We start from the raw sequence: 16,437 nt of genomic DNA, 5'->3' as shown, positions 1-16,437 counted from the left end.
GTCAGGACACCCGTTTAACATCCCATATGATGGCAGATGGCACCCTACACAGGGCAATGTCCCCTTCACTGCCCTGGGATTTCTACTGCCTATCCTCTCATCTCGTCTCCTCTCCCTTTCCTCTCATCTCCTAACCATTTCCTTTCCTCTCCTCTCCTCTCCTCTCCTCTCCTCTCCTCTCCTCTCCTCTCCTCTCCTCTCCTCTCCTCTCCTCTCCTCTCCTCTCCTCTCCTCTCCTCTCACTTTCCTCTCATCTCCCTTTCCTCTTTCCTTTCCATTCTTCTTCCTCTCTTCCCCCTTTCCTCTCTCCTTTCCTCTCTACTCTCCTCTCCTCTCCCTTTCCTCTCATCTCCCTTTTCTCTCATCTCTCTTTCCTTTCATCTCCCTCTCCTCTCCCTTTCCTCTCCTCTCTCTTTCCTTTCCTCTCCTCTACTCCCAGCCTCTAGGCTACCTGCCGCCAGAATACCTGCCACTAGCTAGGCTACCTGCCACTAGACAACCTGCCGCCCTTTACACACAGTTCAATCCAATAGAGGCTACATCACAGGTTACAGACCACACTAAAGGTAACTCATCTGTGCTGCTTTCTTGGCCAGGGCTCAATGTCAATGTGACGTCACTGATTAAATAAAGTTGAAATAAGATAAATGAAAAGTAAAACACCCAGCACTTATGAGTGCTACAGTTTTAGGTTGTAATTTAAAATGAAGTCTAAACCACAGAAGCTGAACAATACAAAAAAGGCCTCAAAGTGCAAAACAATTAAGCCTAATGACTGGTGTTATAGAAGCTTCAAAGAGAACGCCTGACAACGCAGAGAAACATAAATTAAATTGTTTCGGATTACAGTGTTATAGAGTCCTCTAGTGTTATGAATAAAACATCTATGCAACTTGAACTGCGTCTTAAGGACCGTTGAAGGGATAGTGCGAGATTTTGGCAATGAAGACGTGGATAACATTTGTATATCTGCGTGCTGTTTGAAAAAAGTTGAAGGTACTGTAGATTTGTGAGCCATTGCTAACTAGTGTTAGCACAATGACTGGAAGTCTATGGGTACAGCTAGCATGCGTCCAGTCATCTGGGTAAGTAGAAAAAGGACTTAATTGCCAAAATATTAAACTGTGCTACTGTAATATTACTTCTCTCTAGGTACTGTTTATGAAAATGAATCATACAAAATGGCCTTTAGTGGTAAAGAACTGTTTTTGAACAGTTGGTTTTCAGTGGTAAAGTATTGTTTTTGTACAGTTAGTTTTTGACATTGATATATTGTATTAGTACAAACTGGCTTCTAAAGAGGTCAACCGGTTATCTAACAACAAAGGAAGTACAGTAATGGGGTTAAAGGATGGTGCTTTATCTCTGTTGTCTAGACCTACCACGGCTCTGTGTGTGTGTGCGTGTGCATTTGTGTGTGCGCTTATGTGTGTACCATCCTGTACCAGCCTATAAAAGGCGAACAAAGCAGCAGGAGGGGGTCAGACAATACGACAGACCTCCTGATATAGTACAGCTTCAGACCTCTTGATACAGTACAGCTTCAGACCTCCTGATATAGTACAGCTTCATACCTCCTGATATAGTACAGCTTCAGACCTCCTGATATAGTACAGCTTCAGACCTCCTGATATAGTACAGCTTCATACCTCATGATACAGTACAGCTTCAGACCTCCTGATATAGTACAGCTTCATACCTCCTGATATAGTACAGCTTCAGACCTCCTGATATAGTACAGCTTCAGACCTCCTGATATAGTACAGCTTCAGACCTCCTGATATAGTACAGCTTCATACCTCCTGATATTGTTCAGCTACAGACCTCCTGATATAGTACAGCTACAGACCTGCTGATATAATACAGCTTCAGACCTCCTGATATAGTACAGCTTCAGACCTTCTGATATAGTACAGCTTCAGACCTCCTGATATAGTACAGCTTCATACCTGATATAGTACAGTTTCATATCTGATATAGTACAGCTTCAGACCTCCTGATATAGTACAGCTACAGACCTCCTGATACAGTACAGCTACAGACCTCCTAATATAGTACAGCTTCAGACCTCCTGATATAGTACAGCTTCATACCTGATATAGTACAGCTTCAGACCTCCTGATATAGTACAGCTTCAGACCTCCTGAAATAGTACAGCTACAGACCTCCTGATATAGTACAGCTTCAGACCTCCTGATATAGTACAGCTTCAGACATCCTGATATAGTACAGCTTCAGACCTCCTGATATAGTACAGCATCAGACCTCCTGATATAGTACAGCTTCAGACCTTTTGATATAGTACAGCTTCAGACCTCCTGATATAGTACAGCTTCATACCTGATATAGTACAGTTTCATACCTGATATAGTAAAGCTTCAGACCTCCTGATATAGTACAGCTACAGACCTCCTGATACAGTACAGCTACAGACCTCCTAATATAGTACAGCTTCAGACCTCCTGATATAGTACAGCTTCATACCTGATATAGTACAGTTTCATACCTGATATAGTACAGCTTCAGACCTCCTGATATAGTACAGCTAAAGACCTCCTGATAAAGTACAGCTACAGACCTCCTGATATAGTACAGCTTCAGACCTCCTGATATAGTAGAGCTTCAGACCTCCTGATATAGTACAGCTTCAGACCTCCTGATATAGTACAGCTTCAGACCTCCTGATATAGTACAGCTACAGACCTCCTGATATAGTACAGCTTCAGACCTCCTGATATAGTACAGCTTCAGACGTGATATTGTACAGCTACAAACCTCCTGATATAGTACAGCTACAGACCTCCCGATAAAGTACAGCTTCATACCTCCTGATAAAGTACAGCTTAATACCTCCTGATATAGCACAGCTTCATACCTCCTGATATAGTACAGCTTCATACCTCCTGATATAGTACAGCTTCAGACCTCCTGATATAGTACAGCTTCAGACGTGATATTGTACAGCTACAAACCTCCTGATATAGTACAGCTACAGACCTCCCGATAAAGTACAGCTTCATACCTCCTGGTAAAGTACAGCTTCATACCTCCTTATATAGTACAGCTTCATACCTCCTGATATAGTACAGCTTCATACCTCCTGATACAGTACAGCTTCAGACCTCCTGATATAGTACAGCTTCATACCTCCTGATATAGTACAGCTTCAGACCTCCTGATATAGTACAGCTTCAGACCTCCTGATATAGTACAGCTTCATACCTCCTGATATAGTACAGCTACAGACCTCCTGATATAGTACAGCTACAGACCTGCTGATATAGTACAGCTTCAGACCTCCTGATATAGTACAGCTTCAGACCTTCTGATATAGTACAGCTTCAGACCTCCTGATATAGTACAGCTTCATACCTGATATAGTACAGTTTCATATCTGATATAGTACAGCTTCAGACCTCCTGATATAGTACAGCTACAGACCTCCTGATACAGTACAGCTACAGACCTCCTAATATAGTACAGCTTCAGACCTCCTGATATAGTACAGCTTCATACCTGATATAGTACAGCTTCAGACCTCCTGATATAGTACAGCTTCAGACCTCCTGATATAGTACAGCTACAGACCTCCTGATATAGTACAGCTTCAGACCTCCTGATATAGTACAGCTTCAGACATCCTGATATAGTACAGCTTCAGACCTCCTGATATAGTACAGCTTCAGACCTCCTGATATAGTACAGCTTCAGACCTTTTGATATAGTACAGCATCAGACCTCCTGATATAGTACAGCTTCATACCTGATATAGTACAGTTTCATACCTGATATAGTAAAGATTCAGACCTCCTGATATAGTACAGCTACAGACCTCCTGATACAGTACAGCTACAGACCTCCTAATATAGTACAGCTTCAGACCTCCTGATATAGTACAGCTTCATACCTGATATAGTACAGTTTCATACCTGATATAGTACAGCTTCAGACCTCCTGATATAGTACAGCTTCAGACCTCCTGATATAGTACAGCTACAGACCTCCTGATATAGTACAGCTTCAGACCTCCTGATATAGTACAGCTTCAGACCTCCTGATATAGTACAGCTTCAGACCTCCTGATATAGTACAGCTTCAGACCTCCTGATATTGTACAGCTTCAGACCTCCTGATATAGTACAGCTTCAGACCTCCTGATATAGTACAGCTTCATACCTGATATAGTACAGTTTCATACCTGATATAGTACAGCTTCAGACCTCCTGATATAGTACAGCTTCAGACCTCCTGATATAGTACAGCTACAGACCTCATGATATAGTACAGCTTCAGACCTCCTGATATAGTACAGCTTCAGACGTGATATTGTACAGCTACAAACCTCCTGATATAGTACAGCTACAGACCTCCCGATAAAGTACAGCTTCATACCTCCTGATAAAGTACAGCTTAATACCTCCTGATATAGCACAGCTTCATACCTCCTGATATAGTACAGCTTCATACCTCCTGATATAGTACAGCTTCAGACCTCCTGATATAGTACAGCTTCAGACGTGATATTGTACAGCTACAAACCTCCTGATATAGTACAGCTACAGACCTCCCGATAAAGTACAGCTTCATACCTCCTGATAAAGTACAGCTTCATACCTCCTTATATAGTACAGCTTCATACCTCCTGATATAGTACAGCTTCATACCTCATGATAAAGTACAGCTTCATACCTCCTGATATAGTACAGCTTCAGACCTTCTGATATAGTACAGCTTCAGACCTCCTGATGTAGTACAGCTTCATACCTGATATAGTACAGTTTCATACCTGATATAGTACAGCTTCAGACCTCCTGATATAGTACAGCTACAGACCTCCTGATACAGTACAGCTACAGACCTCCTGATATAGTACAGCTTCAGACCTCCTGATATAGTACAGCTACAGACCTCCTGGTATAGTACAGTTTCATACCTGATATATTACAGCTTCAGACCTCCTGATATAGTACAGCTACAGACCTCCTGATACAGTACAGCTACAGACCTCCTGATATAGTACAGCTTCAGACCTCTTGATATAGTACAGCTTCATACTTGATATAGTACAGTTTCATACCTGATATAGTACAGCTTCAGACCTCCTGATATAGTACAGCTTCAGACCTCCTGATATAGTATAGCTACAGACCTCCTGATATAGTACAGCTTCAGACCTCCTGATATAGTACAGCTTCAGACGTGATATTGTACAGCTACAAACCTCCTGATATAGTACAGCTACAGACCTCCTGATATAGTACAGCTTCATACCTCCTGATATAGTACAGCTTCAGACCTCCTGATATAGTACAGCTTCAGACCTCCTGATATAGTACAGCTTCAGACCTCCTGATATAGTACAGCTTCATACCTCCTGATATTGTTCAGCTACAGACCTCCTGATATAGTACAGCTACAGACCTGCTGATATAGTACAGCTTCAGACCTCCTGATATAGTACAGCTTCAGACCTTCTGATATAGTACAGCTTCAGACCTCCTGATATAGTACAGCTTCATACCTGATATAGTACAGTTTCATATCTGATATAGTACAGCTTCAGACCTCCTGATATAGTACAGCTACAGACCTCCTGATACAGTACAGCTACAGACCTCCTAATATAGTACAGCTTCAGACCTCCTGATATAGTACAGCTTCATACCTGATATAGTACAGCTTCAGACCTCCTGATATAGTACAGCTTCAGACCTCCTGATATAGTACAGCTACAGACCTCCTGATATAGTACAGCTTCAGACCTCCTGATATAGTACAGCTTCAGACATCCTGATATAGTACAGCTTCAGACCTCCTGATATAGTACAGCTTCAGACCTCCTGATATAGTACAGCTTCAGACCTTTTGATATAGTACAGCATCAGACCTCCTGATATAGTACAGCTTCATACCTGATATAGTACAGTTTCATACCTGATATAGTAAAGATTCAGACCTCCTGATATAGTACAGCTACAGACCTCCTGATACAGTACAGCTACAGACCTCCTAATATAGTACAGCTTCAGACCTCCTGATATAGTACAGCTTCATACCTGATATAGTACAGTTTCATACCTGATATAGTACAGCTTCAGACCTCCTGATATAGTACAGCTTCAGACCTCCTGACATAGTACAGCTACAGACCTCCTGATATAGTACAGCTTCAGACCTCCTGATATAGTACAGCTTCAGACCTCCTGATATAGTACAGCTTCAGACCTCCTGATATAGTACAGCTTCAGACCTCCTGATATTGTACAGCTTCAGACCTCCTGATATAGTACAGCTTCAGACCTCCTGATATAGTACAGCTTCATACCTGATATACTACAGTTTCATACCTGATATAGTACAGCTTCAGACCTCCTGATATAGTACAGCTTCAGACCTCCTGATATAGTACAGCTACAGACCTCATGATATAGTACAGCTTCAGACCTCCTGATATAGTACAGCTTCAGACGTGATATTGTACAGCTACAAACCTCCTGATATAGTACAGCTACAGACCTCCCGATAAAGTACAGCTTCATACCTCCTGATAAAGTACAGCTTAATACCTCCTGATATAGCACAGCTTCATACCTCCTGATATAGTACAGCTTCATACCTCCTGATATAGTACAGCTTCAGACCTCCTGATATAGTACAGCTTCAGACGTGATATTGTACAGCTACAAACCTCCTGATATAGTACAGCTACAGACCTCCCGATAAAGTACAGCTTCATACCTCCTGATAAAGTACAGCTTCATACCTCCTTATATAGTACAGCTTCATACCTCCTGATATAGTACAGCTTCATACCTCCTCATAAAGTACAGCTTCATACCTCCTGATATAGTACAGCTTCATACCTCCTGATATAGTACAGCTTCAGACCTTCTGATATAGTACAGCTTCAGACCTCCTGATGTAGTACAGCTTCATACCTGATATAGTACAGTTTCATACCTGATATAGTACAGCTTCAGACCTCCTGATATAGTACAGCTACAGACCTCCTGATACAGTACAGCTTCATACCTCCTCATAAAGTACAGCTTCATACCTCCTGATATAGTACAGCTTCATACCTCCTGATAAAGTACAGCTTCATACCTCCTGATAAAGTACAGCTTCAGACCTCCTGATATAGTACAGCTTCATACCTGATATAGTACAGCTTCAGACCTCCTGATATAGTACAGCTTCAGACCTCCTGATATAGTACAGCTACAGACCTCCTGATATAGTACAGCTTCAGACCTCCTGATATAGTACAGCTTCAGACATCCTGATATAGTACAGCTTCAGACCTCCTGATATAGTACAGCTTCAGACCTCCTGATATAGTACAGCTTCAGACCTTTTGATATAGTACAGCATCAGACCTCCTGATATAGTACAGCTTCATACCTGATATAGTACAGTTTCATACCTGATATAGTAAAGATTCAGACCTCCTGATATAGTACAGCTACAGACCTCCTGATACAGTACAGCTACAGACCTCCTAATATAGTACAGCTTCAGACCTCCTGATATAGTACAGCTTCATACCTGATATAGTACAGTTTCATACCTGATATAGTACAGCTTCAGACCTCCTGATATAGTACAGCTTCAGACCTCCTGATATAGTACAGCTACAGACCTCCTGATATAGTACAGCTTCAGACCTCCTGATATAGTACAGCTTCAGACCTCCTGATATAGTACAGCTTCAGACCTCCTGATATAGTACAGCTTCAGACCTCCTGATATTGTACAGCTTCAGACCTCCTGATATAGTACAGCTTCAGACCTCCTGATATAGTACAGCTTCATACCTGATATAGTACAGTTTCATACCTGATATAGTACAGCTTCAGACCTCCTGATATAGTACAGCTTCAGACCTCCTGATATAGTACAGCTACAGACCTCATGATATAGTACAGCTTCAGACCTCCTGATATAGTACAGCTTCAGACCTCCTGATATAGTACAGCTACAGACCTCCTGATATAGTACAGCTTCAGACCTCCTGATATAGTACAGCTTCAGACGTGATATTGTACAGCTACAAACCTCCTGATATAGTACAGCTACAGACCTCCCGATAAAGTACAGCTTCATACCTCCTGATAAAGTACAGCTTAATACCTCCTGATATAGCACAGCTTCATACCTCCTGATATAGTACAGCTTCATACCTCCTGATATAGTACAGCTTCAGACCTCTTGATATAGTACAGCTTCAGACGTGATATTGTACAGCTACAAACCTCCTGATATAGTACAGCTACAGACCTCCCGATAAAGTACAGCTTCATACCTCCTGATAAAGTACAGCTTCATACCTCCTTATATAGTACAGCTTCATACCTCCTGATATAGTACAGCTTCATACCTCCTGATACAGTACAGCTTCAGACCTCCTGATATAGTACAGCTTCATACCTGATATAGTACAGCTTCAGACCTCCTGATATAGTACAGCTTCAGACCTCCTGATATAGTACAGCTACAGACCTCCTGATATAGTACAGCTTCAGACCTCCTGATATAGTACAGCTTCAGACATCCTGATATAGTACAGCTTCAGACCTCCTGATATAGTACAGCTTCAGACCTCCTGATATAGTACAGCTTCAGACCTTTTGATATAGTACAGCATCAGACCTCCTGATATAGTACAGCTTCATACCTGATATAGTACAGTTTCATACCTGATATAGTAAAGATTCAGACCTCCTGATATAGTACAGCTACAGACCTCCTGATACAGTACAGCTACAGACCTCCTAATATAGTACAGCTTCAGACCTCCTGATATAGTACAGCTTCATACCTGATATAGTACAGTTTCATACCTGATATAGTACAGCTTCAGACCTCCTGATATAGTACAGCTTCAGACCTCCTGATATAGTACAGCTACAGACCTCCTGACATAGTACAGCTTCAGACCTCCTGATATAGTACAGCTTCAGACCTCCTGATATAGTACAGCTTCAGACCTCCTGATATAGTACAGCTTCAGACCTCCTGATATTGTACAGCTTCAGACCTCCTGATATAGTACAGCTTCAGACCTCCTGATATAGTACAGCTTCATACCTGATATAGTACAGTTTCATACCTGATATAGTACAGCTTCAGACCTCCTGATATAGTACAGCTTCAGACCTCCTGATATAGTACAGCTACAGACCTCATGATATAGTACAGCTTCAGACCTCCTGATATAGTACAGCTTCAGACGTGATATTGTACAGCTACAAACCTCCTGATATAGTACAGCTAGAGACCTCCCGATAAAGTACAGCTTCATACCTCCTGATAAAGTACAGCTTAATACCTCCTGATATAGCACAGCTTCATACCTCCTGATATAGTACAGCTTCATACCTCCTGATATAGTACAGCTTCAGACCTCCTGATATAGTACAGCTTCAGACGTGATATTGTACAGCTACAAACCTCCTGATATAGTACAGCTACAGACCTCCCGATAAAGTACAGCTTCATACCTCCTGATAAAGTACAGCTTCATACCTCCTTATATAGTACAGCTTCATACCTCCTGATATAGTACAGCTTCATACCTCCTGATAAAGTACAGCTTCATACCTCCTGATATAGTACAGCTTCATACCTCCTGATATAGTACAGCTTCAGACCTTCTGATATAGTACAGCTTCAGACCTCCTGATGTAGTACAGCTTCATACCTGATATAGTACAGTTTCATACCTGATATAGTACAGCTTCAGACCTCCTGATATAGTACAGCTACAGACCTCCTGATACAGTACAGCTACAGACCTCCTGATATAGTACAGCTTCAGACCTCCTGATATAGTACAGCTTCAGACCTCCTGATATAGTACAGCTACAGACCTCCTGGTATAGTACAGTTTCATACCTGATATATTACAGCTTCAGACCTCCTGATATAGTACAGCTACAGATCTCCTGATACAGTACAGCTACAGACCTCCTGATATAGTACAGCTTCAGACCTCCTGATATAGTACAGCTTCATACTTGATATAGTACAGTTTCATACCTGATATAGTACAGCTTCAGACCTCCTGATATAGTACAGCTTCAGACCTCCTGATATAGTACAGCTTCAGACCTCCTGATATAGTACAGCTTCAGACCTCCTGATATAGTACAGCTTCAGACGTGATATTGTACAGCTACAAACCTCCTGATATAGTACAGCTACAGACCTCCTGATATAGTACAGCTTCAGACGTGATATTGTACAGCTACAAACCTCCTGATATAGTACAGCTACAGACCTCCTGATATAGTACAGCTTCATACCTCCTGATATAGTACAGCTTCATACCTCCTGATATTGTACAGCTACAAACCTCCTGATATAGTACAGCTACAGACCTCCTGATATAGTACAGCTTCATACCTCCTGATATAGTACAGCTTCATACCTCCTGATATAGCACAGCTTCAGACCTCCAGATATAGTACAGCTTCAGACCTCCTGATATAGTTCAGCTTCAGACCTCCTGATATAGTACAGCTTCATACCTCCTGATATAGTACAGCTTCATACCTCCTGATATAGTACAGCTTCAGACCTCCAGATATAGTACAGTTACAGACCTCCTGATAAAGTACAGCTTCATACCTCCTGATAAAGTACAGCTTCATACCTCCTGATATAGTACAGCTTCATACCTCCTGATATAGTACAGCTTCAGACCTCCTGATATAGCACAGCTTCAGACCTCCAGATATAGTACAGCTTCAGACCTCCTGATATAGTACAGCTTCAGACCCCCTGATATAGTACAGCTTCAGACCTCTTGATATAGTACAGCTTCAGACCTCCTGATATAGTACAGCTTCAGACCTCCTGATATAGTACAGGTTCATACCTCCTGATATAGTACATCTTCAGACCTCCTTGGTACTGTCTGTACTGTACCTAAATGCTTTGTCCTGGACATGCTGTTTTTCTTCCCAGGAAAAAGAATGCCTGTTAGTGTATTGTATTTCAAACATGTCTGTGACAGTAACATCTCTTTATGTTATACAATAAATATATGTGACCCATTTTAAGGAGGTTGTACAACTGAATGCCTTCAACTGAAATGTGTTTCCACATTTAACCCAACCCCTCTGAAACAGAGCGTTGTGGGGGGCTGCATTAAACAACATCCACGTCTTCAGCACCCGGGGAACAGTGGGTTAACTGCCTTGTTCAGGACGACAGATTTTTACCTTATCAGCTTGGGGATTCGATCCAGCAAGCTTTTGGTTACTGGCACAACGCTCTAACCACTAGGCTACCTGCTGCCCCACTTTAACGAAGCTAGGCCTATGTTGCACATCACTATTTCACAGGAGAGGCATTTCAATGTTTTTTTTTTATCAAAATACGTTCAGGAACATGTGAACTTTCATGTACCTTAATAACAAACTTGTATGCCATCTGTAAATATGAATAAAAGTATTAAATTATGAGTCTAGTTGGTTTAGCAACGTAAAAATACTGCGACAGTCAGTCTCGTACAAACTTGAACCCAGGTGCAGAGAAACACAGCCGGCAGAGGTGAGAATAAATCCAGAACATTTACTGAAGCTTACACAGCAAAACAACGACGCTTACACAGCAAAACAACAAAGCACTGGCACATGAAACACTAAACAAAACAAGAGACCTGAGCAACCGGCCTAGTCCACAGAGGACCTAAATAGTCATACACCAGGTGAACCCACTAAGCCCAATCAGGCTCACCTGGACACTAGAAAACATAAGCCCTCCAGTGGCACCCTCAGGGAGTACACCCCAAGGTGACCTCTGACCTGTGACAAATACAGGTACCTTCCCACTAGCCATGATTGGCTGAGATAATAGATGGGCTGGACATGCTGGGAGATGAGTTTGGATTGGTCTGTCATGTAACATGCTTCTATAACATGAGCTACTCAATATGTGTCGATAATCCTTTCTACCAGTGCTTTTATTTAAGATACCATGAAGAACTGAAAAAGTGTTGCTACTGCTCTCAACATTGCTTCCCTTAAGTTAATAATGCTGTCAACAAATATCAGTTGTGATGGACTACTTTCTGGAGGACGATCGTGCCATGCTGACAATCTCTGACTCTGAAAATGAATCAGACTATTAGGAAATCCTTGATTTAGGTAAAAACATGTTCATTGAACCAGACATTGTAGAGTCTGTGTTGTTGTCACGGAAGAAGTTAGGCGAGTTTTGAGTGGAATGGCCATTGGGAGCAGAAAGATGACTGCAAAATGCGGAGAGAGTCGAAAAGAGAACACACAGAAGGCTGTTGTATAAAACACCTTTCTCCGGAATACATCTTCAAACTAAGGGCAACCACGGCATTCATGACAGAGAAGCGTTCATCCATGTATACGGGTATGAGTCCAGCTACATTTTCAGATATTAAACGTTTCTAATTTTACCAGGATTACAAACCCCTACATGTCCTCGACCTGCCTTTTGCCTCCGCCTCTATATTCAATACATCTCTGAGACTTGAACCATCTGTCTCACGTGTCTGGGTTTCATCCTGAGTCATGATACAAGTAACCATTTCATTGTACTGTTTTACACCATCTGTATCCTGTGCATGTGACAAATAAATATTAATTTTATTTGATATAGAGTGTGTTTAACAGAGACTGTAATGTGAAGAACAACATGACCTGCACCAAAGTCAGATTAGAATAAAGGCCAAGGACTAGATAAAGTGTATTTTTACTACTACTTTTTCCTACTACTTTTAGTATTGAAATCTTTGGTTGTTTACTACACTACCTTAACGATGCTGTCTCCGGATTACATCTTCAGACTAAGGGCAACCATGGCATCCGAGACAGGAGACGCATCAATCCATGATGTATATGGGTAAGATAGTCTAGCTAGCTACATTTTCAGATATTACATGTTTCTAATTTTGACCTGGTCTTTTCATTTCAAGTTAGTGTACTGTTAGCTAGCTAACATTAGCTGGCTGGCTTGCTAGCTAATGTTACGTGTATGATATTATTATTCGTATCTCAGAGCCATTTGTTTGACTAGTTATACCCTAATGTTAGCTAGCTAACATTGAACCTGGTTGGTTAACTACCTGCAGATTCATGCAGGGTAGTAACGTCATGAGTTGGGATTATGGTTCATTGTTTATCTAGCTAGCTAGCTACATGTCTTAACTAAAGACTCGACTATACAAATAACCATTTCAGGTGCGTTCGTAAATTCAGTCTGGCCATTTACTCCGATTTCAGAGCACTCTCGCCTGTGTGTGCCAGAGCACAGAATAGCTGATGAATTTACAAATGCTCAACAACATTGAATATAGCCAGGGTCAGTAAACATCGGCAAAAAAGCGCAATTACATTTTTGCCCACAGCACAGTTACGGTCACCAACGCTCTGGATAACATGAAAACAGCCTAACCAGCTCTGCTAGGGTGAGTAAAATCATCAGAGTTTGGATGGGTGTGAACAATGCTGAATGGGTCTAGACAAAGAAGAGCTCTCCAGTACGTACCAAAACATTCTCAAAAGTGAGGTTGCAAGCCATTTTCTCAAAAGTGAGGTTACAAGTTAATCAACTTTCAAAGAAGAATTACTTTCCCATTGTTCCTCAAATGTAGTGTATGATATACCATTTTGTAGCTCTGTGTCTCTGTTGTATGTATGCTGTATGTTGTATGTATGCTGAGATAGCACACTATGCACCGTCTGTTCCTGCACAGTCTAATGTACATGTCTGGAATGTTTCATAGTGTTGACTCACTAATGCTGGAGCAGAAGAACTGTATGTTTGAAAAAAGAAACTTGGATACACGAATATCCTTTTATTCACAATACATCACAATACATGTAATGGATGTGATAGCTTGATGCATTATAGATCCATTATACACACTGGATCATTCACCAATACCAGGGATTGTGTTAGTCCAATTGTGAGTGTTTTCCCCTCTTTGCTCCTGTAACTACAGTGCATAAGGTGTATGAAACACTAACCCTTGTTTCAATTGAAGCATAAAAACTGCAGAACCTCATGGCTATACACTACTGCACCAATCACAGTGTGAAAACAGCCAATCAGCGTGGTAAACACAAGAGAGTGTATGTAAACCGCCAATCAGAGAGGTAAAAACTAGAGTGTAGGTAAACAGCTAATCAGAGTGGTAAACACAAGAGAGTGTATGTAAACAGCCAATCAGAGGGGTAAAAACTAGAGTGTAGGTAAACAGCTAATCAGAGTGGTAAACACAAGAGAGTGTATGTAAACAGCCAATCAGAGGGGAAAAAACTAGAGAGTGTAGATAAACAGCCAATCAGAGTGGTAAACACTAGAGTGTAGGTAAACAGCCAATCAGAGTGGTAAACACTAGACTGTAAATAAACAGCCAATCAGAGTGGTAAACTCTAGAGAGTGTAGGTACACGGCCAATCAGAATGGTGAACTCTAGTGAGCGTAGCTAAACAGCCAATCACAGTGGCCGACAGTGTAGTGTGGAAACAGACCTCCAAAATAACATGTCGTAGGAATGGGAGCACCAGGTAATTTACCTTGATTGTGGGCTTCCTGGTGGAGAATCCACGGTACCATCCTGAAAGAGAAAATAACAAAATCAATGTTTAGAAGAAACACCCCTTATCTCAACCCTCAGCCCACCCTCAGAAAACAACCCTTATCTCAACTCCCAGCCCACCCTCAGAAAACAACCCTTATCTCAACCCTCAGCCCACCCTCAGAAAACACCCCTTATCTCAACCCTCAGCCCACCCTCAGAAAACAACCCTTATCTCAACCCTCAGCCCACCCTCAGAAAACAACACTTATCTCAACCCTCAGCCCACCCTCAGAAAACAACCCTTATCTCAACCCTCAGCCCACCCTCAGAAAACAACCCTTATCTCAACCCTCAGCCCACCCTCAGAAAACAACCCTTATCTCAACCCTCAGCCCACCCTCAGAAAACAACCCTTATCTCAACCCTCAGCCCACCCTCAGAAAACAACCCTTATCTCAACCCTCAGCCCACCCTCAGAAAACACCCCTTATCTCAACCCTCAGCCCACCCTCAGAAAACACCCCTTATCTCAACCCTCAGCCCACCCTCAGAAAACAACCCTTATCTCAACCCTCAGCCCACCCTCAGAAAACAACCCTTATCTCAACCCTCAGCCCACCCTCAGAAAACACCCCTTATCTCAACCCTCAGCCCACCCTCAGAAAACAACCCTTATCTCAACCCTCAGCCCACCCTCAGAAAACAACCCTTATCTCAACCCTCAGCCCACCCTCAGAAAACAACCCTTATCTCAACCCTCAGCCCACCCTCAGAAAACAACCCTTATCTCAACCCTCAGCCCACCCTCAGAAAACACCCCTTATCTCAACCCTCAGCCCACCCTCAGAAAACAACCCTTATCTCAACCCTCAGCCCACCCTCAGAAAACAACCCTTATCTCAACCCTCAGCCCACCCTCAGAAAACAACCCTTATCTCAACCCTCAGCCCACCCTCAGAAAACACCCCTTATCTCAACCCTCAGCCCACCCTCAGAAAACAACCCTTATCTCAACCCTCAGCCCACCCTCAGAAAACAACACTTATCTCAACCCTCAGCCCACCCTCAGAAAACAACCCTTATCTCAACCCTCAGCCCACCCTCAGAAAACAACCCTTATCTCAACCCTCAGCCCACCCTCAGAAAACAACCCTTATCTCAACCCTCAGCCCACCCTCAGAAAACAACCCTTATCTCAACCCTCAGCCCACCCTCAGAAAACAACCCTTATCTCAACCCTCAGCCCACCCTCAGAAAACAACCCTTATCTCAACCCTCAGCCCACCCTCAGAAAACAACACTTATCTCAACCCTCAGCCCACCCTCAGAAAACAACCCTTATCTCAACCCTCAGCCCACCCTCAGAAAACAACCCTTATCTCAACCCCCAGCCCACCCTCAGAAAACAACCCTTATCTCAACCCTCAGCCCACCCTCAGAAAACAACCCTTATCTCAACCCTCAGCCCACCATCAGAAAACAAACCTTATCTCAACCCTCAGCCCACCCTCAGAAAACACCCCTTATCTCAACCCTCAGCCCACCATCAGAAAACAACCCTTATCTCAACCCTCAGCCCACCCTCAGAAAACACCCCTTATCTCAACCCTCAGCCCACCCTCAGAAAACACCCCTTATCTCAACCCTCAGCCCACCCTCAGAAAACAACCCTTATCTCAACCCTCAGCCCACCATCAGAAAACACCCAGTCAACAGTTTCAGTATCATGGTCATGTTCAGTATAATGAGTGAATGCGGTCAGGTAGGACTGATGTTATCTTCATGTTCAGTATAATGAGTGAATGGGGTCAGGTAGGACTGATGTTATCTTCATGTTCAGTATAATGAGTGAATGGGGTCAGGTAGGA

At 42.5% G+C, this 16,437-nt stretch overlaps 1 protein-coding gene across 8 annotated transcripts in view; it reads right to left on the bottom strand.

The window, feature by feature from the left end:
• The window catches only part of dock3 (dedicator of cytokinesis 3), a 366,286-nt gene that overhangs the window by 226,670 nt on the left and 123,179 nt on the right, over nucleotides 1-16,437 (bottom strand). For all 8 annotated transcript variants that reach the window (XM_045705090.2, XM_045705092.2, XM_045705096.2 and 5 more), the window contains exon 3: nucleotides 14,565-14,605. In XM_045705090.2, coding sequence (XP_045561046.1) covers nucleotides 14,565-14,605 — 41 coding nt within the window. The remainder of the gene's footprint in view (nucleotides 1-14,564; nucleotides 14,606-16,437) is intronic.

This window comes from Salmo salar, chromosome 22 (assembly GCF_965601325.2).
Source record: "Salmo salar chromosome 22, fSalSal1, whole genome shotgun sequence".
In the NCBI taxonomy this organism is placed as follows: domain Eukaryota; kingdom Metazoa; phylum Chordata; class Actinopteri; order Salmoniformes; family Salmonidae; genus Salmo; species Salmo salar.
This window is presented reverse-complemented; position numbering and strand designations above follow the sequence as displayed.